The sequence below is a fragment of the Anomalospiza imberbis genome, chromosome 3 (assembly GCF_031753505.1).
Source record: "Anomalospiza imberbis isolate Cuckoo-Finch-1a 21T00152 chromosome 3, ASM3175350v1, whole genome shotgun sequence".
Lineage (NCBI taxonomy): Eukaryota > Metazoa > Chordata > Aves > Passeriformes > Viduidae > Anomalospiza > Anomalospiza imberbis.
The window spans coordinates 57,786,898-57,810,841 of record NC_089683.1 but is presented as its reverse complement, the minus strand read 5'-3'; the positions used below and the strand labels follow the sequence as shown (position 1 = coordinate 57,810,841).

The 23,944-nt window shown below is 39.1% G+C and overlaps 1 protein-coding gene and 1 non-coding gene across 6 annotated transcripts; both read left to right on the top strand.

The window, feature by feature from the left end:
• The first annotated feature begins 224 nt into the window (after positions 1-224).
• On the top strand, positions 225-21,955 carry LATS1 (large tumor suppressor kinase 1). 5 transcript variants are annotated; one of them, XM_068184571.1, is made up of 8 exons: positions 225-500; positions 4,361-4,866; positions 6,898-7,033; positions 8,872-10,397; positions 15,069-15,651; positions 16,385-16,567; positions 16,818-16,924; positions 17,863-21,955. In XM_068184571.1, exons 2-8 carry the CDS (start codon positions 4,516-4,518, stop codon positions 18,376-18,378), a joined length of 3,402 nt encoding a protein of 1,133 aa, XP_068040672.1. In that variant the 5' UTR covers positions 225-500; positions 4,361-4,515; the 3' UTR covers positions 18,379-21,955. The 5 variants fall into 5 exon arrangements, with proteins under 5 accessions (XP_068040672.1, XP_068040671.1, XP_068040670.1 ...); XM_068184570.1 differs by having other exon boundaries at positions 8,869-10,397; XM_068184569.1 differs by having other exon boundaries at positions 6,898-7,048.
• Positions 21,956-23,828: 1,873 nt separating this feature from the next.
• On the top strand, positions 23,829-23,899 carry TRNAG-GCC (transfer RNA glycine (anticodon GCC)). The gene has a single exon. It is a non-coding gene; the product is annotated as a tRNA-Gly (tRNA).
• The last annotated feature ends 45 nt before the right edge of the window (positions 23,900-23,944 follow it).

Here is a 23,944-nt window from a genome sequence, read left to right as displayed (position 1 = left end):
CACTTTCTCTCCCCCCCCCCGTTAAAAGAAAATCGGAAAATTAGAAAATGGGAATTTGTCCGTGGTGCTCGGCACTGGCCCGGGAGAAGCCAGCCGTGCCCGGCAGCGCGGGGCTGTGCTGTGCTGTGCTGTGCGTGCGGCTGCCCCGCACGGGCGCGCAGGGGTTACATGCTGCTGCTGCTGCCGCCGCTCCCCGCCGGGGCGGGCGGGAGCCGCCGCAGCTCCATCCGGGAGCGGCAGGAGCCGCGCGAGGCAGGCCGGGATCTGCCCATATCCGGGCGGCTCCGCGACGGGGACACTGACAAAATGGCGGCGCCGAACTGAGCGGCCCGAGGCGGCGGCGGGCGCTGGCGGAGGGACCGAGCGGGCGCTGCCGGCATCGCCGAGGGGCGGAGGAAGGGCGGAAGGAAGGGAAGGGCCGCGGCCGGTCGGCGCCGCGCGGGCGGGGCCGAGCTCCGAGCGCCCGGGGCGCTGCCGCCGCCGCCGCCTTCTCGCTTCAGGTAGAGTCCGCCGTGCGCGGGGCCGGAGCGGGGGTCGGTAACGGGCCCGCTCCGGCTCGGCCTGGCGTTCTGGGCCCTCTGCGGGACGCAGCCGTGGCAGGAGCGACCTCAGGTCACGGCCTGGGGCCGGCGAGGCCACAGAAGCGCAGGTGTCCCAGCGGGGCACGTTCGGGATACTCCTCCCGGCGGTGAAACCCTCCTGGCCTGCGTGGTCCGGGGGAGGCCGGGTGCTGCTGTCCTGCAGCAATCCGTGCCGGCCTGAGCCGGCGCAGCGGGGCTTTGGCTGCCCTGCAGGTGTTGGCCGTGAAGATCTTTCCGAGGTGCGCCTGGAATGACTCCTGCTGCTCCCGGGGATACGTGTGTACGTAGAAAAGCTGCATCCTGCTAAAGGAGATAGCAGAGCGTAAGAGTGGAAACAAACCGAGCGAATGCACAATTTTCCTAGTGTTCAGCTGGCTTCTGGTTCTTCCCAGCTCTGGTTTCTCTGACCGTATGCAGTTGTGGTCATGTGCTAATTTCGGGGTGCAGTTTTCTCCTCATCCTATGAAAACTTTTAGCATTAGAAGTGCATCCTTTGGGAAATTGCTGTTGCAGCTCAATGACTTGTTACCTGAAAGAAGAGCTTCCTTTAGTCGGTCTGAACCAAGTCCCTACAAACTGAATTTTATGACTTGTGAGGTTTCTGTTACTTTGTTTATCACTAGCAATGAAGCATTGTGATTATGTATAAAATAAGCTGTTACAATAGGTACATGAGGGAGGGTACCTAGATACATTAATATGTGATGTTCAGTACTCAGTTGGAAATATGAGCATTGAAAGTATTTTTATAAGGAATTTTAAAGTTAGATTATAAAGCTGTGTATTTTTACCCTCAGAAAATTATGGGAGTCATTGACAGTTTCATGTTGCCGTTCAGAGCATCACAGGCTGTTTTGGGTTGGAAGGGACCTTAGAGATAATCTGGTGCCAGCTCCTTGCCACTAGACCAGGTTGTTCCAAGCCTCATCAGGCCTGGCCCTGAACACTTCTGAGCTTTCATTCAAGCACTTGTATAAGTCCAATCTTTTATGATTGTAATGTAGAAAAACAAGATGGGCTTTGTTTCCCCTTACAGTTTGACCTGTAGAAGAAAATACTGTATTCCCTATTTTGAAAAGAAGTGAAAGATTATTTTTTTCATATCCTTTGGGGAAGAAAATTTAATCAGCAAAAACAGCTGCATTAACAAACAGATTATTTAAGGACACAAAACTACAAGAGGGAATAGACATCATTTCTCTTGGGTACAGTTGGTGTTTGGTACTTAGAAGTACAAAGTTGGGATACTCACTTGAGATACTTAACACTCTCTTCCTTTAAAATATGTGCCAATGTCTATAAGCAGAGGTGACTTTCGAATTTTGAGATTCATATATAAAGCAAGGTGAACTCTAGTAATTCCTGTTTTCTGGAGGACTAATTTAATGTGTTTTCTAAGAATTAAGACTTAGTTTCACATGTACATGCTGGTACCCATCGGTGCTGCCAAAAGGAACAGCCCACCAAAAAAAGTTATTTATTTGGCTAAGTTCCTTAGCTTGGTTCATGCTGTGTGGCCTTACAAACAGTTACGCTGTCTGTGGTAAGTGGTGGGAGATAAGTGGACCGGCTGGTTTACGCTCCTAAACCTGAACTGCTGCTAAAAATTTAAGTTAGAGTGCAGCTTTATTTTCCAAGACTGCTCCTGATTTATGATTTTAGTCTCCTGTTAATTTAACCTTGATTTCTCCTAGGGGGTGTTAGATTTATCTATTCCAGCTACCCGAGGTGTAACCATGAAGTGAATACTGAAATACCAGATGAAATTTGTAAAATATGTCAGTGTCAAACCCCTGTTTTCTCCTGAATTCCTGGCCTTTGGAATTTGTTAAAAGCTTATGTATGGGTATTTTGTCAACTTCTTACTTCATTTTCTTTGGAAAAAGTATTTTCAATGTGGTCTTAAATACAGCATGTTTGGAAAATTATTTTGAAAGTGGCCAAAATTAAATTACATTTTAATAGCTCTCATGCTGTACTTTCTGCTGATTTCTGGAGTTCTTAATACTTTGGGCAAAATTTCACTGTTAATTATTAAAATTCACTCATGTCTGATGATCTCTTCCTTATTCAGTGAGCACTGAAAAATTTTGTGCTCTCAGACTGTATTCAGAAAAATGTAACTACCCAACTACGCTCATTTAAGGCTTCAAAGCTATCACAGTGCAAAGAAGGCTTGTGGATGCAGTTATACCCCTTAGGATTTAGAAAGTTTCGTAAGAGAAATTATGTTATTTCTAAAATGGTTTTCCAAAGAGAATGGGATTAAGTGGATATACTTAAGTGTTTCTTTTTGCAGTCCTCTTTTATGTATTACTTCCTAGTTTTCAGGTTTTATTAATATATGGGTAGCATGAGCATTTAATTTATATAATTTGCATGTGTTTCAGAGAGTCCTTTTTCCTATTAACTTGTCATATTCTTCCTCAATTGCTGAATCACTAATTGGTTTGTGACAGTGCAAGTATTATAGAAGTGAAACCTGAATGAAGAAACACTGACTTTTTTGTAGAGTGTGTAAAATTTTGATACTTGTTTAATTTATGTCTAATATGAGAAATGCTAAGCAACACAGCAGTAAAGGAACACTGTGCATTGGGCTTCAACATTTTTCTTGCCTGTGAAGAAAAGACAGCGATGAAGCATTTAGTTTATCTTGCGCTGTCTTAGTAACTGATCTTCCTCTGTGAAGCAATACAGACTGAAAAAGTTTCATTTCATGGTACACTAAAGAGGCAAATGTTCTGCAATTTCTGCAGTGTTTCACTGTGGTTGCTTTATGCTTTGCCATGCAGTTGCAGTAATAATTAGTGCCCAGCCTGAACACAGAGATTTGAGTTCTCTGCACACACAGGGCTCTTTCCCTGATGAGTCAGCGCCTTCAAAATGCAAACGTTTTTTATTTGGCTTTTGGCAGAAAATTCTGTTTCCCTTACCAAATGTCATAGCTATGCTCTCAAAGAATTTGATGCTTGAGTTGTTAAACAATTTTACAGTAAAAAAAATCTGATTAAAATTTTCTTTGTTTCTCTTCCTGCTATCATTTTCCCTTATGTAAAATAAATTTTAAAATTACTTAACTATTGATGAAGACTGGTTCAAGGAGGCTTGAGCTAAGAGACTGTGAAAGCCTTAGAATCTGAACCCTTAAACAGATGCAAGTGGCAGATGATACAAGAAGTCATAAAGTTGCATGTGATGAGCTAGGCAAGTGTTTAGTTTAACAAATGTAACTGCTAGTGAATGGATAAAATCACTGTAATTACATGCTCTTACTGGTTTACTTCTCATTCCCATCTTTTGCTGGAGCTGGATGTCAGAATCCTTGAACAGCATCGTTATTTGACCCATATCCTGGCTGACTGGGTAGTAGAGTTGGGTCTTCCAACTACAACGGTGTTGATGGGGAGAACATAAGTGACACACACAGGAGAGAGGGGAGGCAAAGAAGCAGTGCTGGGTTAGCACACACCAATGGTTCATATCTGGTCTTGAAAGCTTTGTCCACCACACAGAGCTCTTTACTGTGTCTGCATCCTTTGCAATTCAGGACTGTTTAGACTTGAGGCACGTAAAACATTAGTTGTTAACCAACAGTTAAAAACTCAACATGGTTTGTAAATTAGGTTGAGTAAAGACTGCCTGAAGAATTGACTTAGCGTGCTTTTAATATCTGAAAGCAGTGCTGCATGAGAACTTTTCACTGCCACCAGTGCTACATCGTGAATTTTTTTACTGCTCTGTTAAATGTGATTTGTTTTGTTTTGTTTTGTTAACAGAATAGCAGTTTTGGGTTGTGACAAGCTCCAGCACTACAGGAACCAAGGTTTCACAGTGAAGAGCCACTGCTTTCACAAGTTCTGACATCAGCCAGTCTTCCTTGAATTCTGGTGTGTGCGAGTCCTTGGTGGAGGTTGCATATATACATGTTTTCATGAAGAGAAGTGAGAAGCCAGAAGGTTATAGACAAATGAGGCCTAAAACTTTTCCTGCCAGTAATTATACTGGCAGCAGCCAGCAGATGCTACAGGAAATACGAGAGAGCCTCAGGAATTTGCCTAAACCCTCAGATGCTGCTAAAGCTGATCACAGCATGGGCAAAATGTTACCTGAAGATCCTAGACAAGGCCGAAATCCCCCCAAATTTGTAACATATCATAAGGTTTTGCAGGAGATAAGAAACTCACTTCTGCCTTTTGCAAATGAAGCAACCTCAGCTGTCAAAGGAGCATCAGAAGTTAATCGACAAATGCTGCAAGACTTGCAGGCTGCTGGCTTTGATGAGGTGAAGTGTTTTATTTTCAAGATTTGGTGTTCTGCTAGCTATAAACTATTAATGCATGTTGGAGGGGGTGCTGATCAGGGAATGTTTGAACAGCACGATAAGCAAAAAGCTTCAAAAACTGGTAGGTTTCTGATTAAGACATGAAACTGGTAATAGTGGGAGATGTAGAAGAGGACGAGAAGGATTTAGAGAGTCTTGGCTTTGTTTTTTTAAGCATCTTGTCCAGATTGTTCTTTCTTACGTGGTAGGTTGTTTTAATTATTTATATAATTTTAGGCAGAGAGGACTGGACTCTAGAATGTGGATTTTGCCTCTGATGCTCAAAGTAATTTTGGATTGTGCTCAATTAAAGTAGGTTTATAAAATGTGGCCATTCTAAATTGAAAGGCAATACCAAATATTTTGGAAATTAATCTGAAATCTGATTTCCAGAAAGGAAAAATTAATACACTTACAGCTTCTGTGTTTTTACTGGGACCTGCACGTCACATAAATCACACTTGTTTTCATGTCTTCTTTGTAAACCTCGGTACAAAAGCATGTTTAAAAAGAGCTGGCAAACCACTCATCTTTCCAAAGGAAAAAGGGACAGTACCACAACAGGGATTAACTTTACAGGTGTGCACTACTTGCAGTAGTGACCAGCTCATGAGTTCTGCTGTCTGTGATGCTTTGGTATTTACAGAGAGGTCTACCTCTACCAAGAGTGAGCTTCTCCAAAACTACCAACTGGTTTTTCTTCAACAGCATCCCAGTCAAGTCAAGTGCTGATAGTGGCTTTTCATGTTCCTTTCCCTTGATCAAATACAGAGTCCAGACTTTGTGTCAGGAAGAATGGAAGGATTTTATAATGATAAATTATTTTTGTAATAATTTGCTCTAGCTCTGTGATTCATTGCTGAGGTTGACAGGTTTTTTTGTTGTTGTTGTTGTGTGGGATTTTGGGGCAAGGAGGGGTGTGCATTTGTTTTTTCAAAGTAGATTGGTTCTCAGCTCCATTTTTACAGATTTGAACCTGCAGCTGGTTTTGCAAACTGAAGGTTGTGGTATGTGGCTGGACAATAAATTAGAAAGGTATCTTAAGTTGGTGTTTTTGTTCGATCTTTTGTATCTTGAAGCCTTTTGCTTCTACCCTTTGTTCTTGGATACAACTGCAAATTCCCATGACACTTGTGATTATATGGGGCTTTTTTCAGGCACAATGCCAGCATAAGCCCTTTCTGCCGTGTGTTAACTTACGGTTTGTTGCCACAATAGCCCATATGGCACTGATCCGCATATGTCACTAGGAGCAGATACAGCTGAAGTAGGAAAGCAGTTTTGTTGGTCAGGAAGTTTCAAAATGTATTGTTTTTTTTTGTTTGTTTGTTTGTTTTTTCCCCAAATGAAATATCACAAACATTCTTGTTATTTCTCCCCACCTCTCAGGTAGTAGGTAGCATTAAGGGGTAGAGTGGAACAGATAGATATCAATAAGTATCAGGTGTGTGTATATAGATAATTATATATGTATGTATATGTATAATAATCAGGGTAGAATGCTGTTGATTGTATTTGGGTTTTTTTAATCCTAAATAGCTTACAGAAAATCTATTTTGCTTACTATGGTTCAAGTTCAAACATCATGTGTTCTGTGTATAGTGATATTCTTTAAGATATTAACTAATTCATATTGCATAGGTGGCCGAATTTTTGAGCTGAAGATGTTGTATCTGCTTTTTCTAATGTCAGCTGGTCCATAACGATTGTGGCAACTTTATTGTATAGGGTTTTTATGAATAGCAAGATGACATGATTTACATCAAACTACAATGCTTCAACAACTTAACTTTTCTTCTGAACATGGAGACTGCAGTACTATTTTGGATGATCTCTTTTGAAGAAGACATTTTAAAATTAGTTCTAAAACAATTGAGAGAAATTGATACTTTGTAAAATTACTTTGGTAAAATTAGTGGAGGGTATTTGGCTAAAAAACATGATTTTTGGTATTTCTTGTAAATAATTTTTTGTATATAATTTTCTCTTTAGGATATGGTTATACAAGCTCTTAGACAAACTAACAACCGTAGTATAGAGGCTGCCATTGAATTTATAAGTAAAATGAGCTACCAGGATCCTCGTCGGGAGCAGATGGTTGCAGCAGCAGCAAGACCTGTGAACGCAGGTATGAAACCACCAGGTAAGTGTACCCATGGTGACTCAGTAACTCACTGGATGTATTCTTATAGGTGAAACATAGAACATAGTAAAATTTGCTTTCATGTGCTCACAGCAGAACAGAAATGCTGAGATAGAAGTATTTTGCTTTTAAAAACAGCATTTTACATATCTGATGTAATCCTTCTGAAAGATAGGTCCATTTGACTTGAGTTTCTTAAGCATTGTTTTATAACTGCATGGTTTTATTACTGTGCGTAAAGATTTCATACAAGGAATGGCATTCAGATCTCATTTTGGTAATTTCTGTTACCTTGCTGATGTGGTGCCTGTGTTTTGTTCTGTGTCAGGTGCCACTTAGAAATAAGTGCTGAGCATTGAAGAATTCTTTTAATTATTTTGCCTCTCTTCACACACACTCCCACACAACAGCATTCTGTATGTGTATTTCTGTGTATGTATTTGTCTGTGTGTGTATTTATATATCATATAACGATGCTATTTGTATTTTAGGATGCGATGTTTCAGGATCCCTCTCTGCTCAATTTCTTGCTTGGTTCTAGCTTTTGTTTGTGTAGTTTTTAAGGTGTAGTTTTTCATGTTCTTAGAGATGTTAGAGAACGAACTGTGTCTTTACTAGCACAGTCAGGATTTTACCACTTGCTATTACTGCTTTCTAAGCAGATGGTAGCACATTTTTAATACAACTTGATGCCTTTTTAGTGGCATACACCTAAAAAAGAGTAACTTTAAATTGCAGCAGAAATACTGAACTTTTATTTGACTAAAGTTGGGTGCTGAGCTGCTAGCACTGAAGTTAGATTTTAAATCAACAATATAGGTAGGAGGAAAAATTAGTCAGGAGTTGCAGAGAACAGTGTTATTTTCCTTTAGTCTGTTAAGCAGGATTAGTTGGTGCTTGTATGAAGTCCATAGGTAAATTCCACCATTTAGACATAGTTTTCATTGTTACCTGCACAAATATAGTAATTAACACGTTCTTTAAGTGAGGACAGGGTGATTTTCAGCAATTAAAGTACTGCATGTGTTTACACATATTTTAGTGTTAACGTTATAAAAACCACAGTAAGACTGCCTGTGCTATCAGTTCCTTGTATATTTTGTTTATATGATGCTAAACAGCATCTTCAAAGTAAATATATAGAGGGGTTTTGCTCTGTAAGTTTTGCATTCATACAGTTTTAATTCTTGCCTCTCTATCTACAACACTTGTACTCAAAAAGATACAACTTTTAAAATTAAAGTACTTAGCCAAATTCTGCATTATGGGAATATAGCAAGTCTGGGTGATCTGGGTATGCATATAAGGGTGCAAGCCTTGATTTTACAGCATTCAGTTAAATTTTAGTTTAAGAACATTTAAGTGTTTTACAAGTGTTTACTGGAAGGGATAGCAACATAACATTTTTCCACGCTATTACTTTTTTTGCATTTATGCTGAACATTCTTGTGCATGTAATTAAAAATACATTGACTGATAATGACTAAGAATTTTGCACGTTTCAATTTTTTTCTATTTTTACATTTTTACTGAAGCAAAATGCATTTTCTGAAAAGTGATTTCTAAAAATCACTTTCTGGTGTTATAGTTTTATAGTTTCAATGTGGTTTTTTTTTCCTCTTATATGTACACTGAGCATATTAGCATGCTGTGCTATATATTACTAGAAAAAGTTTTCTTATGAAGTACAGTGGATCATACTGTGTCAGAGAACTCAAGTCCTGTTTCTGTAGTAATTAACGCAGAAGAACAAAATATTCAAAGCAGTAAATAGGAATAATTTCCAATAATGTAAATGCTGTGTTTTCTTCTCGTGGAAGCAGGGGCTGTCCAGCAGTCAGTTAACCGCAAGCAGAGCTGGAAGGGTTCGAAGGAGTCCTTGGTTCCTCAGCGGCATGGCCCTTCCCTGGCAGAGGGTGTCGTTTATCGCTCAGAAAGTCCCAGCTCGCAGCCTGATGTAGGAAGGCCATTATCTGGATCTGGCATTGCGGCATTTGCTCAGGCTCATCCTGCCAATGGACAAAGAGTGAATCCCCCACCTCTACCACAGATAAGGAGTGTCACTCCTCCTCCTCCACCTCCTCGGGGGCAGACACCCCCTCCAAGGGGAACTACTCCTCCACCTCCTTCCTGGGAACCAAACTCTCAAACAAAGCGGTACTCTGGAAACATGGAATATGTCATCTCCCGTATTTCTCCAGTGCCACCAGGAGCATGGCAGGATGGTTATCCACCTCCACCTATGAATCCTCCTCCTATGAATTCATCTACACAGGGTCAGAGAGGCATGAGTGCTGTCCCCATTGGCAGGCAACCGATAATCATGCAGAGTTCTGCCAACAGTAAATTTAGTTTTCCCTCCGGAAGAGCTGGAATGCAAAATGGCAATTGTCAGGCAGAATTCATAGTTCACCAGAATGTGGTGTCTGGAAATTCAGTGAGTCGCCAGCCACCCCCGTACCCAATGAATCCAACTAACAGGCAGAGTCCCACAGCACTACAGATGCAGGCCGGAGGATCTGCTCCTCCTTCAGCATACACCAATGGGAATATTCCTCAGGCAATAATGGTGCCAAACAGAAATAGTCACAACCTGGAACTTTACAACACAAATGTAGCTGGAATACCTGCATCCTGGTCACAGCCTTCCCCTGTGCAGCCGCAGTCGTCGCCGGGCAATGGGCACGACATGCCTGCGTGGCAGTCCAGTATTCCCGTGCGGTCAAACTCCTTCAACAACCATCACGGCAGCAGGCAGAGTCACTCTGGCAGCTCCCAGCCTTCGGCCACCACGGTGACAGCCATAACGCCAGCTCCCATTCAGCAACCAGTGAAAAGCATGCGAGTGTTGAAACCAGAGCTGCAGACTGCCTTGGCACCCACTCACCCTTCCTGGATGCCGCAGCCCGTGCAAACTGTTCAGACCATTCCCTACTCCGACAGCCCCTCTACCACTATGGCAGTTATGTCTCCTGTTGCAGAGGCTCCAAATTACCAGGGTCCCCCACCACCTTACCCTAAACACTTGATACATCAGAATCCTTCTGTCAATCTGTATGAGGCAGGACCCAAGCTTAACAAGGAGGAGCCACCTCCTTTGTCCAGGGAGGATGAGAATGAAAAGAATTATGAATGTGTTGATTCAACAGATAAAGAGAAGAAACAAATTACAACCTCACCTGTTCCTGTTAGAAAAAACAAGAAAGATGAAGAAAGAAGAGAGTCTCGCATTCAAAGTTATTCCCCTCAAGCCTTTAAATTCTTCATGGAGCAGCATGTGGAGAATATACTCAAGTCACACCAGCAACGCTTGCACCGGAAAAAACAACTAGAGAATGAAATGATGCGGGTAAACTCTTTTTCTTTCTAAGTCTATTACTAAAGTCTTCTTGTATTACTTTTATGAGATAGTCTTCATTGTAGAATTAAATAGTACAGTTAAGTAGAGCATTTAGAACTGTGGCATTGAAGTCTATTTTTAATCTTTGTATTTGAGATGTGGCAAGTTTCTTCCGTGTCTTGTTTATATATTTAATTTTCTTCCTAGAAATTGATTTTTATGTAGGTTTTTTGAATGTCTAAAGGTAATTCATATGGCCTACATGCAGTAAGGCAGCAGAAGCAAAATAATTGTTACATAAACTGAAATGTAGCTACATGGCTCATAGCTTTTTGTTATGGGTTCTGTTTAATCCTGATTTTTGAATTACAGGCAATATTTTAACGATTTTAAAAAATATTTGTTTCTTTTAAATAAGTGCTAAAGGTACAAGCAAACTGGGGACAAGTGGTAGGCTGGCTAGTGCTCTTATATAGGCCCCCAAACAGTAACATGTTTTACATTCTGAAGCTTGTTACCAGTAGTTTTTTTTAAGTTCAAATTTAAAAAAACCCATTTAAAGGTTAGTTGAGGCTTTTTTAGAATGAAAGAGATGTTATCTTTTGTCTAATTATTTTGTAATCTGCACTGTAAATGTATTTGTTTAAACAAGAGCAATTGAAGGGCATAATTATCAAACAAATACATGTGAAATCAACCTTTTTGTGCCTGCATGGAGTGATTGGTCTGTTTCTAGTATTTCAGTGTTCTGTTAAACCAAATCAAAAGGGTAAAAACTGGAGCTGACAAGCATATGTCATTTCAAAAGAGAAAACAGTGAGAAGTAGTGAAACTAAGATTTGCATAAAGGTGAAATTGAGATGTGTCACACAAATATATTTCTTAACAATTGTACTTTAAAGTTTGACATAAGTATGATGTTCTTTTTTATTTATTTTATGAGAGTATCTATTTGGCTTATACTGCTTTCTTGACATGCTGTTTTTTAAATCTGTGTTTTCTTACTCTTTGAAAATTCTTACTATAAGCTGTAGTCCTTTGTGTTTGCTTAATCACAAATATGTAAATGTTAGCAAGATTTCATCCTGGAATTCTTACTAGATCTTTATTCTTAGTTTTCTCTCTTTCCTTTTTCACTTCACTAACAGCTGATTTAAACTGTTAAGGTGTGGGAAGCTTTCCTGACCTCTGTAGCCTCCATCCCTGTGTAGACAAGTAAGATTCTGAAGCAACAGTGTTTCTTAAGAATAGCATGATCCCTTTTTAGAGGGCTTTGCATGCAATCCTGCATCAAAATTAAGCATGAATTTATTTTGGCTGTTTTTGAGTACTTAAATGTAAGATTATAATTAATGTTGATTTGCAAACTTCACATTCCCTTCTTACTGTGTTGTGTTCTGTAGTATCTCAGAATAAGTATTATTTATATGAAAGCACTGATATAACTTTTCTTGATATTTTTCTTGTGCTTTTAAAGCACGTTAGTAGGGGTATTACATAATATATAGAATTTAATTATTAATATTAATTATATAATATTTATAATATTAATGCTGTAGTTTTAATAGTTTATGCTGGGTTTAAAGCTGGGATATTTAATTACAGGCTGGAGGGTGGAAGATGGGTTATTGTACTGCAGCAGATCTCTCCTTTTTCATAAGCATACAGGAGAGGAATGCCACAACAGTCAGGTATATTTTGGGCCTTCATGAGAAGGAGAAAGAGAAATTATTTATTTTCAGAAAGTTTTAAGAAGACTAAGCAAGTTTTGAATCCCTTCTTTTCTGTCTTTGAATTTTGAAAGAAAAAAACTCAGAATGTGTCCCTGTGAAAATACCTGCTTTTACTGGATGCTGTATTTCTAACATATGTGACATATTTCTATGGTGTTAGGTCTCCTAGGAGCTGAGTGGTCACAAAAATGTTTGATTTAGATGTGTGAGTTTGGCCAAGAGTTACAATAGGTGTTTTTCCTGCAAAGAGAAACTTCAGTCATCCTTTAAGGCACAGCAAGATGAGAAGGAAGCAAAATGAGAGCAAATTGTGTGATGCTAGAGAGCAAGTCAGGAAATTTTTGATGTCTGACATCTTGAAAAAATTGGAGATACATGTGCAGAAAAGTTTGCACAGCTGACAGATTGTTAATTTTTAAATGCTGAAGCTGGGGAGAGTTCTAGGGAAAGTACAGCAATTCAGAGAGAAAGTTTGTAATTAACAGTTGATTTAGTGGATAACAGGGAAAAATAAAGGTGGGTTGAGGGAAGAGATGATAAATTGCACTACTTGGGCTAGTTTTTTATTATAAAATGGTTCAGATGCAAGAGCTAGAGAGCAGGTAGAAGAAAGCAAAGCTTTCCAAAACCAGGGTTTTGGAGACTTTTTGTATGTCTTGCAGTGATTAATTATTGTATTGAGTCTCACAACTAGGAGTTTGTTGCCATCTAGGTTTTTTTCTCTTCCAGCTTTGTCAGTGATGGGTGGGGTTCAGTTTGTGTTCAGTTGTGTCAAGTGGGTCTGTGCTGAAGCAAATGTTAGTATTCAGATGGGCCTTTAGAAGGTGACCCACCATTGTCTGAAGTTTACCAGGCTCAGGTCTTCAGCTGTCTTCTTGACATTTGCAAGTCTTAAAAAAATCCTTCCTTCTGTGCTGAAGTGTGCCTTAAGCCTGTTCATTAATGGAAAACTTTGCATGCTTCTGTCTTGGAAGACAGTATGCAGCTGTTCCTGCAGTAAGACAATTTTTTGATTCAAAACATGTAGTTGAACCTATTTCCCACACCAGTTTTGAAACTACATCTAACCAGTCCTAACTACTGCCTATCTGATGTCTACAAAAAATTTTATCTCAAATTTGAGACAGCCTTCCCCATTTAAATCTTATCAAATTTGTATAACTTGTGAAATTCATTTGAGTAGACGATCATATTGTATGCATTTTCCTAATTGCATCTCCTTTGGATCCTTTTTTGCTATGATGCCTGTAAGAAATTTTGTTTTCTAACAGTATTTTCTTTATTACGTGACATATAGTAACTTGTGAAAGCATTTTTAAGAAACTGAATAATATCAAATTGATTATCTTTTGCCTTTTGTGTCAGTCACATCTATTATATTTTGTTTCAAGTTATGTTGGAAGTCAGGCAAGGCCGAAGTCATCTATTAACATACAGTCTATACTTAGTCCTGTTGATGGTTCTGAATACTGCTATGCAGGCAGTATCTCAGATATTTGAGGCTTTAAAGAGGTGGAAGCAGATTTGGTATCAAGATTTGGTATCAAGAATTGATAAGATGTTACAGTAAGAAATGGAAAGCTTTTAGAATAGTGCTTGAGTACAGTTGTGACATTTGCAATGTTCAGTCTGGCCATGTTTGAGTTTATGATCAACATGTCCATTAAAAAATAAGGAAGTATGCTGTAGGTTGAACTTGGAAATCATTAGTGTGGGATGGTGATTTCAAGCCAGGTAGGCAGATAAAATAATGGAGATGCTGTGAGAAAGGTAGCATATAGTAATGTGAAAATGCTGTCAGAAAACAAAAGAAAGAATGAACATTAAACTGCGTGAGGATAGTGTCACAGAGGAAAAATTAAAAAAAAAATGAAGACAAATTCTATGCATATTAAAAAAAAAGAAGGATTATTCGCATTCCAGACCCTGAAATTTGCCAAGATAAATGGCACCAAAATTGAATGGGAATTGAAACCAGCAAAAATATATCAGGAGGGCATACAGGTTGGAGTACAATGAGAGTGGTCAATGTGGTTCTTGTAGATAAGGGTTTCCATACCGTAGGTGATGAGCTGTGTGTGGCCTGTGAGTGTTTCAGCTCTCAGAATGTTGGTGGCATTGGCTGGAACACCAGGGATGTTCAGTCAAGATAGGGATATGTACACAGATGGGAGCCAAGAAAAGATACTGTCAGGACGAGTGAGCCACTTCAAAAGGAAGTGCTCTGCTCAGCTGGTTCCTAGGAAGAGTGGAGAGCAGTGGTGAGGGTGAGTGAAGTCCTGCTAGAAAGGGGTGTGTTATGTGATAAGAGGAATATTGGTTGGTCTCAGCTTGTGGCAGAGGCACGGCCTTGGTGTGGGTGGGCAGGAGGAAGCAGTGCCAGTAGTATCTGTTTTGGGTAGCTCCACGTGAGAGAGTGAGAGGGAGTGCATACTCCCTCCTGCAGCTGAAATTCTAGAGCATGGTCAGGAAGTTCAGTGACTTCTGCTCCAGTTAGTCTGCCTTTCCCATGGCAGCTCCTTAGCTCTCAGCAACTTAAAGCTCTTAGACGTGTCTTGGTTTTCTTTAACCCGGTAAAGATAATCAGGGAGGCAGCTGATGCACACTGTTACTCAGATAATATTATTTGCAGTGGTTTTTATTAGTAATTTGTAAATTACCTTTCTTAAGAATGTAGTGGTCCCTTCTCTAGAACCTCCTGGTGCATGGCACCTTGTGCATTTTGCTGTTGAAAATGATCACATTAAAGTTTTTTATCACTCCTATATGTTTTCATAGAATCCTAATGTGTAAATGAAAACAAAACCGAGTCCCTTTAAGTATTATTTCCTGCGCTGTGTATAAGTATTTGGTTTGCTTTGCCTAAGCCTTGTAATTAATTATGAGAAGATCATCCAGAATTAAGAATACTGTTCACTCTTCAGATTTAACTCTGTTTCCTGCATAGGTTGGATTGTCACCAGAAGCCCGGGATCAAATGAGGAAAATGTTGTGCCAGAAAGAGTCAAATTACATTCGGCTAAGAAGAGCTAAAATGGACAAGTCAATGTTTGTAAAAATTAAAACCCTGGGAGTTGGTGCATTTGGAGAAGTTTGCCTAGCAAGAAAGGTGGATACTAATGCTCTATATGCAACAAAGACTCTGAGGAAAAAAGATGTCTTGCTTAGAAATCAAGTTGCTCATGTCAAAGCTGAGCGGGATATCCTTGCAGAAGCTGATAATGAATGGGTAGTTCGCCTGTACTATTCATTCCAAGATAAGGACAATTTGTACTTTGTAATGGACTACATTCCAGGAGGTGATATGATGAGTCTTCTAATTAGAATGGGCGTCTTCCCAGAAAATCTGGCACGGTTCTACACAGCAGAACTGACGTGTGCAGTTGAGAGTGTTCATAAAATGGGCTTCATCCACAGAGATATTAAACCTGACAATATCTTGATAGACCGTGATGGTCATATCAAACTGACTGACTTCGGGCTCTGTACTGGTTTTCGATGGACCCATGATTCAAAATACTACCAGAGCGGTAAGAGAAATTCAAGTATTCTTTACAAGGAATTAAATTATAGTAGAAAGAGGACTGTACTGTTTCCTTTATGAGAAGGTTTAAGTAGGCTTTTCAAAATCCTACTTGATTACTTGAAACAACAGCTGAAGAAAAAGTTGGAGCAAAAGAGAAGTCACGGTTTTGAGAGTGGTGAAATACAGATTTCACGGTTTTGAGAGTGGTGAGATACAGATTATGTGATAACTTGTTTTTAATTTCCAAAAATAAAAACATATCTTCAAAAACAAGGTTTAAATTACTTCTGGTTAGTTTTTCTCAAAATGTCACGTATCTTAGGCCAGACTGTTACACAGTCTCTGGTGAGAAGATAAAGATTTAAAATCTAATTTTATTTTGTTTGTGATTTAAATGTTAGAGGTTTATGCTTGCATTAAGTGTAAAAACAATATACACATTATACACCCAATGTGGTGATGTTAAGAAAAATCTGAAAAGTATCAAGATTGGTATTTTTTCATAGTTATGTCAAAAATTAACTTAAAAAATTGTGTCCTCAGAGGTTGGTATTTTATATCATAAACAAAAATCAACATCTTGATGTTGATTTATGTTTTAACTCTCAGGTTCAGTATTGAAACTGAAACAGATTCTGTCTTGTAACACCGAATGTTAATGGATAAAGAAAATTTCATGTTAGATAAGAACTAAAGCCATCATCCTCAATTTTGCCATCCTTGTCACTCCATGGCAGGTGATCACGCCCGTCAGGACAGTATGGATTTCAGCAGTGAGTGGGGTGACCCAGCGAACTGCAGGTGTGGGGATCGGCTGAAGCCGCTGGAGCGCAGGGCTGCACGGCAGCACCAGCGCTGCCTGGCCCATTCCCTGGTGGGCACACCCAACTACATTGCACCAGAAGTGTTGTTACGAACAGGTAATGTATGTGGTTTTGTACTGCAGTCTCACTGCAAAGTGACTGGTACTTAGGTGTGCTGCTTCACTTCTCCCACACTCCCACTTCTCCCCAGGATATAATATTTTAAGAAAAAAATAAATATTTTTAATATGGAAATCTTAAATAAGTATTGAATAGAATTGAATTCTCATCTGAACTTTTATATTCTTAGAAATTAAAGATAAAAACTACACAAAGGCTTGACTACCTTATTTGAACTTCATTTCAGGTTACACACAGTTGTGTGACTGGTGGAGTGTTGGAGTAATTCTCTTTGAGATGCTAGTGGGGCAGCCTCCATTCCTGGCACAAACACCACTGGAAACACAAATGAAGGTAACTTTAAAAGTCTGGTATTAACAGGTTTGAAACTTACATAGTCTTGCTAATTTGTAGTGGAAACAAAGGAGATGTTTGAGAGCGCTGCCTATCCAAGCATGTTATAAACTATGGCAATTTAAAAATTTATGTTACTGTGGAGGTGCACTTAATTTATAAAGAGACTTCTAGAATCGCATTTGTAATGTACCTGGTCGTACAGTAAACATGCCAACGAAAAATCACATCACATCTCAGCCTTTCACTCTTTGTATTTCTTCCAATTGTTATTACCTTTCCCTTTCCCCCTCCCTCTTCCAGTATCTGTTCTTTTCCCACCTCTTGGCTTCCATGCCTGTTTGCCTGCAGAGGATTTCCTTTGGTGGGAAGGTGGAGGAGCAGTAGATGACTGCCTGCTCAGGGCTACTGACAGCTCAGAGCTTTTGGTCCTTTCCTTCCTGAGCCCCTGCTGTTTCAGAGAAAGCATCAAGGCATCTTCTGCAGGTGTCATTTTTTGCAGAATTGTATTCAGGTGGCTCAAATGTAGTGCAGTATTGATTTTTTTTTTTTAATTTGAAATCTCTTAGGCTTTACAGTACATCATATAACTCAAAACTCATCTGCCTTACCTTCTTAGGATTGTAAGCCGTGTGCCTAATCTCAGGTCCCAGGTGCTGGATTTTATGGTATCTTTGTTAGTTTATAGCAGAGGTCTTCCATGCCAGACTCTAGTTTAGATTTGGAATGTGGATAAACTTTGCTCGCATTTTACCATATTTCCAGACAAAATATTCCTTGTGTTTCTGAAAGAGCAGCTTCGTGTTTTCCCCTCTACTGTGAAAAACATTAGACATACTGAATTATTTCTTAGTAGTCATTTGTTTTCTTTTGTTGTTTTAATGTATTTTTTCTTTTTATGAAATTATAAATAAATAACACATCTTTTTGCTTTTAAGGTTATCAACTGGCAAACTGCACTTCATATTCCACCTCAGGCTAAATTGACTCCAGAGGCCTCTGATCTTATTATTAAACTCTGCCGAGGGCCAGAAGATCGTTTAGGCAAAAACGGTGCAGATGAAATAAAAGCTCATCCATTTTTCAAAACAATCGATTTTTCAAGCGATCTACGGCGACAGTCTGCTTTCTACATTCCCAAAATTGCTCATCCTACGGACACGTCAAACTTTGATCCAGTTGATCCAGATAAATTGTGGAGTGACGATGATAAGGAGGGGAACAGAAATGATACCCTTAATGGGTGGTACAAAAACGGAAAACATCCTGAGCATGCTTTTTATGAGTTCACCTTCCGAAGGTTTTTTGATGACAATGGCTACCCATACAACAATCCAAAGCCCATTGAGTATGAGTATGGTAGTTCCCAAAACTCAGAACAGCAGTCAGATGATGATGATGATGATGAACAGGCTAGTAGAGGAGTTCAGAATCGTGATCTGGTTTATGTTTAGTAGAGGAATAAAAGTCAAAAATTAAATAATCAATTTTGCAGTTGTAGCTTTTGAAAAGTCTCTTCCTTTAAGAGAAATGAAAGAAGTTTGCTAGGGTAAATAGGGGCACACTTCTTTTTAAATGCTAAAAAAGTTATTTCTTTACTTTCCCTCTCTGTACATTTTGTTTTCTTAGAATACAGGGAAATCCTTCTAAAAATTAATTTATTCCAGTGATGTTAATTGTTTAATTTAGAAGAGATTTGATGTTAGGTTAAAAAAATCACTTGAATATTGTTATTGGTCCTCTGTACTCTTAAGTACTCAAAATAGGAAATAGTGATTTTTTTTTTTCCCCTAAAATGCCTGGTATCTATTTATACATATAGTGAATAATTTTAGAGAACAAATCTCTGCTTCATAATTTTTAATCACAGTTTTTCCATGCATTGATCAAATATAAAACCTACTTTTACACTAATAAAGTTCTCTGATACATTTCTGAAGAGAAAAAGAAAGGCTGCTATACCCTCACTTCTCACTGTATTAGCCTCATTATTCACAGTGTTGGAAAAACAGCCACCTCTCTGGTGAAATGTTTCCAGCTGCTGTGGGAGTGTCCTGGTTCTCAGCTTTGAAACACAAAGGTATCAGTCTTGGCTATAGTATGATCATAAGATGATAAAACATTAGAACTAGTATTTTCTTAAATAGTGATTGGATTTGATATTAGTAACACTGTAGCATGTGACTGGTACTCCTCTCAAAGCAGGACTGCTTACTCAGAAACAACTTGATTGTCTCTTGCCATCAGTTCTCCTATAAATGTAAGAGGAAAGGAAGCCTTAGAAACACCACTTTCTGAAATCTAGTTCAATTTTCTGACTACAACCAAACTGTAAAGTGTGTACAGGGCTGCTTTAGTTGGAATTTTTAGTTTGAAAAATAAATTTTAGAGTAGTATCTTTATGATAAATTTGAGATAGTAATGGGAAAATTATTATAAATTATTACTTTTGAGACTTATTGTGGAGACCCATTTGCCTTGGCTGGAACAGTTTTCCTTCTGGTTACACAGGCACTGAGGAGAAGGGCTTTGCATGGATCTGTCTCAGCTGGCAGTACAGTTTCAATGTTCTTTCAGAACAGAATTAGGAACTGAGAGCTGTGCCTGCTGCCTTCTGCATTACTGTTTCCATAACTTCCAGCAGCAGATGCTCAGGTATCTCTTAGGGTCTCATGGAGGGTACTGAGCCTATTGAGGTTATGTGGAGCAGGGATGGGAGCATCACTCTAAGCAGTTTCACTGAGATAAGACCAGGAGTTAAGTGTTGAGAGGCAGAAAGAATTATGTTTTTGTCTCTATCCTCCTTTTCCCTAAAATAAACACAGTGGTTAAAAAACCGCACTATTTTTAGTAAACTTAATGTCTTTTGCAACATTTCTTCTTCCTTGGAATTGAATTCCAATGGATAATAACATGCATGTAAGCATTACTGCTTTCCTAAATTATTATTTGTGCCATTGCACTGGCATTGCAACTATCAAAACAACATGAAATTGCTGTTCATAGCTCTTCTTGCAGCAAACATCAGTTACCAGTTTACTTTTCTCACCAAGCTGGTTTGTTTGCTTATGGCCATTTGTTCTTTTTTTGTGCTCCAGTCCAGTGTCTCTCTTTGTGCCAGTGCAACTGTCTCTAGTACTGTCCTAAATACTGGATCACTGAAGAAAGTGCTTGTTGGTTAGCATTTGGAATTTCCTTTCTTGTGAGTGTGGTCATTTGAGCAATCCAGTTTCTAGTGTGGTCCAAAAATTATTTATATTGACATAACTGAGGAAACTGCAGCAGGTTGGTGGTGAGGAAGCTTCTTAAACGTACTTTATCACAGAAGAAAATGTTTGTGGAAGTTCACCCCTCTACTGTGAAGTGTTTATAATGGTTAGAAGATGGTTATGAGAAGTTGTTTTCTCAAACAAGTAGTTAGTTGCTTACTATAGTGAAAATGAGTTTGCAGCTTAATAAAACAATCCTGTTCTGCCTTTCCCACAGCTGTTGAAATAGAGTAGCTTTTAAGATTAATTTCATTTAGCTTAATTATTATAAAATGGCTGCAGTGCATAACTACTCCATTTTATATATTATGTAAAAAAGATTGCTTTTCATGTAAATAAACTTTAAAGATTATCCTCCTTCATAGTAAGTATCCCAGTAAAACTGGTCTATTTGTCTTGGAGCAAAGTATAATATATTGCTGGTAAAAGGTAATTTAATCAAGCCTGCCTCACCATTTTTGAAGTGTGCAGAGAGAATAGTGTCAATTCATTAAATTGACTCTTAAAATTGCCTTTTCATCTATCTCTCCTCTGCCTGCACTATACTATGGGGTATTCCTGTTTAATACTATTACTGATCCTCGGCAATTTAAAAGTAATTCTAAAAAAGAATAAATAAGTGTCCTGTAAAGGCACCATTGGTCTAAAAAGAAAAACCAATTGCTTTTATTAAAGGAAATTATTGATTCTTTTAAAGACATGTGCAAGTACTGAAATACTAAATACTCTTGCCTTTTTTAAACAAGTACAGGAAGTGCTCATAACTTTAGAATTTGGTAGATGCTTCTGGCATTTTCTAATATCATGTGTTAGAAGTTGTAATGTTCCTTATTTGAATTTCACCACCTATATGCTGCAGTGTTATGTATTTCCTTGCAAAAAGTGCCGTTACAGTCCAGGTTCTTTTCTGAGAAAGTTACACATGTTGTCACAACACTCCAGCATGCTCTGCCTTACCCGTGTTTTGAAACTTGACGTTTCATACATAGATTCAGAGTCTGTTGAGATTCTTCGTGGTTGCTGCTTAAAACATGGGTGTTTCACTTGTACAGGCAGTGGAGAAGAGAGGCTCCTAGCCAGCAGCTGTGGAATTCTGCAGTAAGTTTTAGTTCAGGTTACCTTTACTTTGTAAAGCATGAAAACATGTTTCTCTTTTATGTGCCCTTGTATACATATTAATTGTATTTATAAAATGTTCTATAATCCTATAACTTGTACTGTAAATACTGTTTGATATTCAGTGGCATTCTATCTTCGGGCAGGCCCTTTTGCTGTATCTTTTCTATCCTCAATTTGTAATAGAATCTATAGAATTTATGGCTAGAGAGTCTCTTTGAGACTGATGTATCTTCCGCTGTTGCAAAAACTGTGAGTGGGAATGATTTATTTAGACTCCTTTTAATATTATTCAGCTGGATGGCAGTGCAGTGGGTGGGTTCTTAATTATGCTGCTGTCACTGAAGATACTATTAGGCTTTTGTTTCAGATGTTGTGGGTGTTTCAGATCAGACCTTTAAATCTGTTTGCTTTATTTCAGCCAAAGCAAAAAAGATAATGAATTGGGTCAATGTCATACTAAAATGTTTTGAATGCCTTAAGATGGTCATGATAAAGGCACTATTCAAGTTTACTGATTTATATATATCTATATAGATATATATAGACATATTCTGTGTGTATATGTATATATAATGTCCTTTTTGTATTATAAGACTGTCAGTTCTTTTGGATTCTCCTATTAAATACATAGACCATCCCACAATTCTGCTTAAGCGGATCATTCATTTATTCTGTGTCTAGCTAGTAAACTTAACAATTATGCATTATCTTATGGCCATAGTAAGTTATTCACCTTTTTTTTTTTTTGAGTATTCTTTACTTGTCTTGATCATGACCTGGGCATCCCGTTTGGCCAGGTCTCTGCATTCCTGCAATCCAGCTACACGTGTGCCACGTGTTCTCTGAATGCCCACTGGCACATTTGGGTCTTTGGGGCTTATGGGGTGGTGACTTGGGCCATGATCTCCAAGCCTCCTGATGTTCATATGAAAAGAATGTGCATCTTTGCTGACTTTTCCAGTAGGTACACCGGAGCATCCATCCCCTCCGTCCAGGAGTGCCAGGTTTCCAGTTTGTCCGTGTCCAGCAGTTGAGCAGTGGAGGCTTCCTTGCTCCTGTTGACTGAATACACACAGCGTTGTGTGGTTGATCTGGGGGATGGGATGTGAGTGCGTGGTTGCACTGGCACCTTCTTAAAAGCTATTTTAGAATAAGAGAAAGAATTCCAGCTCTTGTGAGCAGCCTAACTGAATTATCGGCTACTGGCAGTCAGTGACATTCTGAGTTACAGAAACTGTTCCTCTGTTCTCAGAATCAGTTTTTGTAGTGTAACACTTGATGGAATAATAAACCCCACACTGGATATTTATAAGAAGTGAAAATCACATTCTTATTTTGGCTATTCAGACATGAAATGTAAACATTAGTTGCCCAAATACATTTATTTTTCTGTCCTTCTCCTTCACATCCTTCTTCTGTAAGTCCCATTTATGCTGCAACAGTTCTACTGTTTAAAATGGCACATGTGTAACAGCAGGAATGCTGTTGTACTTGGCTGTCACCTCATGTTTGCAACCTGTTCTCAAAAGTATACATGTTGATGTTCAAGAGTTCAATTTGTTGGTATTCTTTCTGTGTCCTCTGCTGCCTGTTTCATCAAAATAAGTAAATCTTACGAATTACTATTATTATTTATTTATTATGCATACATTATGTACCATGAAGCTGTTCCTTAAGAAGACAGTGTATCACAACTTTCATCTGTATTTGTTTTTGTGAAAATTCCCTTCTTGAAGTGCGCATCCCAAAGTGCTAATGCAGAAACTAATGTGTTATTGGAGAGACTGAGTTATATCCTAATTCTTCTACACTTGTGGAGGAGGTTGTGGAAGTACAGTACCATTCTTTATTCATTAGCCCACCTACAAAGGGGAGAAAGGAAATTCCTCCAGCTCTCATCAACCAAGTGATGTGATACACTTAAAATTTCAGAAGCTCATCAGCAGCTTTCTGTGTCTTTGCAGCTGAAGTAATGTAGGAATGGTTGTTTTAAACGTAGACATTTGTTAAAGGGAAAGACTAAAACTGCCAGTTTAAGAATGGGTAGAAATAGAATAACAAGACAAGTAAGAATGGATGTGATATACTTTATTAAAGGATGACATACTGCTGTGGGGATTTGGAGTTCACGCTGAAGGACTATCATAAACCTCCTGTATTGAGCTCAACCTTTAGATCCTCTTTGTTGCTAAGCAGCTGAGTATATTTAGACAGGTGATGAGGTACTGCTCCATCCAGGATACTTAAGAGCAGTTTCCTGGTCTGACTCCACTCGCTGGGCAGCAGGTTTTCCTCAGCACTCTCAGATGCGTTTTCTTCCCCAGAAGACCACCATCTATGAAAGTTTGAAGAGGTGCAGACAAGTCACAAGGCAAAACTCACATTTGTGAGTTATGGAAAAGAAATAGCCAAAGGAAGGCCCTCGGCCACCAGGGTGGGCTCCCAAGCGCAGTGTGGCAGGGAAACTTGCGCTTGTCACCCTCGACTCACGAAGCCAGACACCGCTCACCGCACAAGCATTGGTGGTTCAGTGGTAGAATTCTCGCCTGCCACGCGGGAGGCCCGGGTTCGATTCCCGGCCAATGCAGTTGCTGTTTTTCGCTGCCTTTTTTGTTTGTGGTGTTTTGTTTTT

What these genes read in the sequence shown, in the direction of transcription:
- LATS1 (XM_068184567.1), top strand. Translation starts at nt 4,516, where the DNA reads ATGAAGAGAAGTGAGAAGCCAGAAGGTTATAGACAAATGAGGCCTAAA. An exon ending in TAGAGAATGAAATGATGCGG is followed by an intron (nt 10,398 to 15,068) that starts GTAAACTCTTTT and finishes TTTCCTGCATAG; the next exon opens with GTTGGATTGTCACCAGAAGC. An exon ending in AGAAGTGTTGTTACGAACAG is followed by an intron (nt 16,568 to 16,817) that starts GTAATGTATGTG and finishes ACTTCATTTCAG; the next exon opens with GTTACACACAGTTGTGTGAC.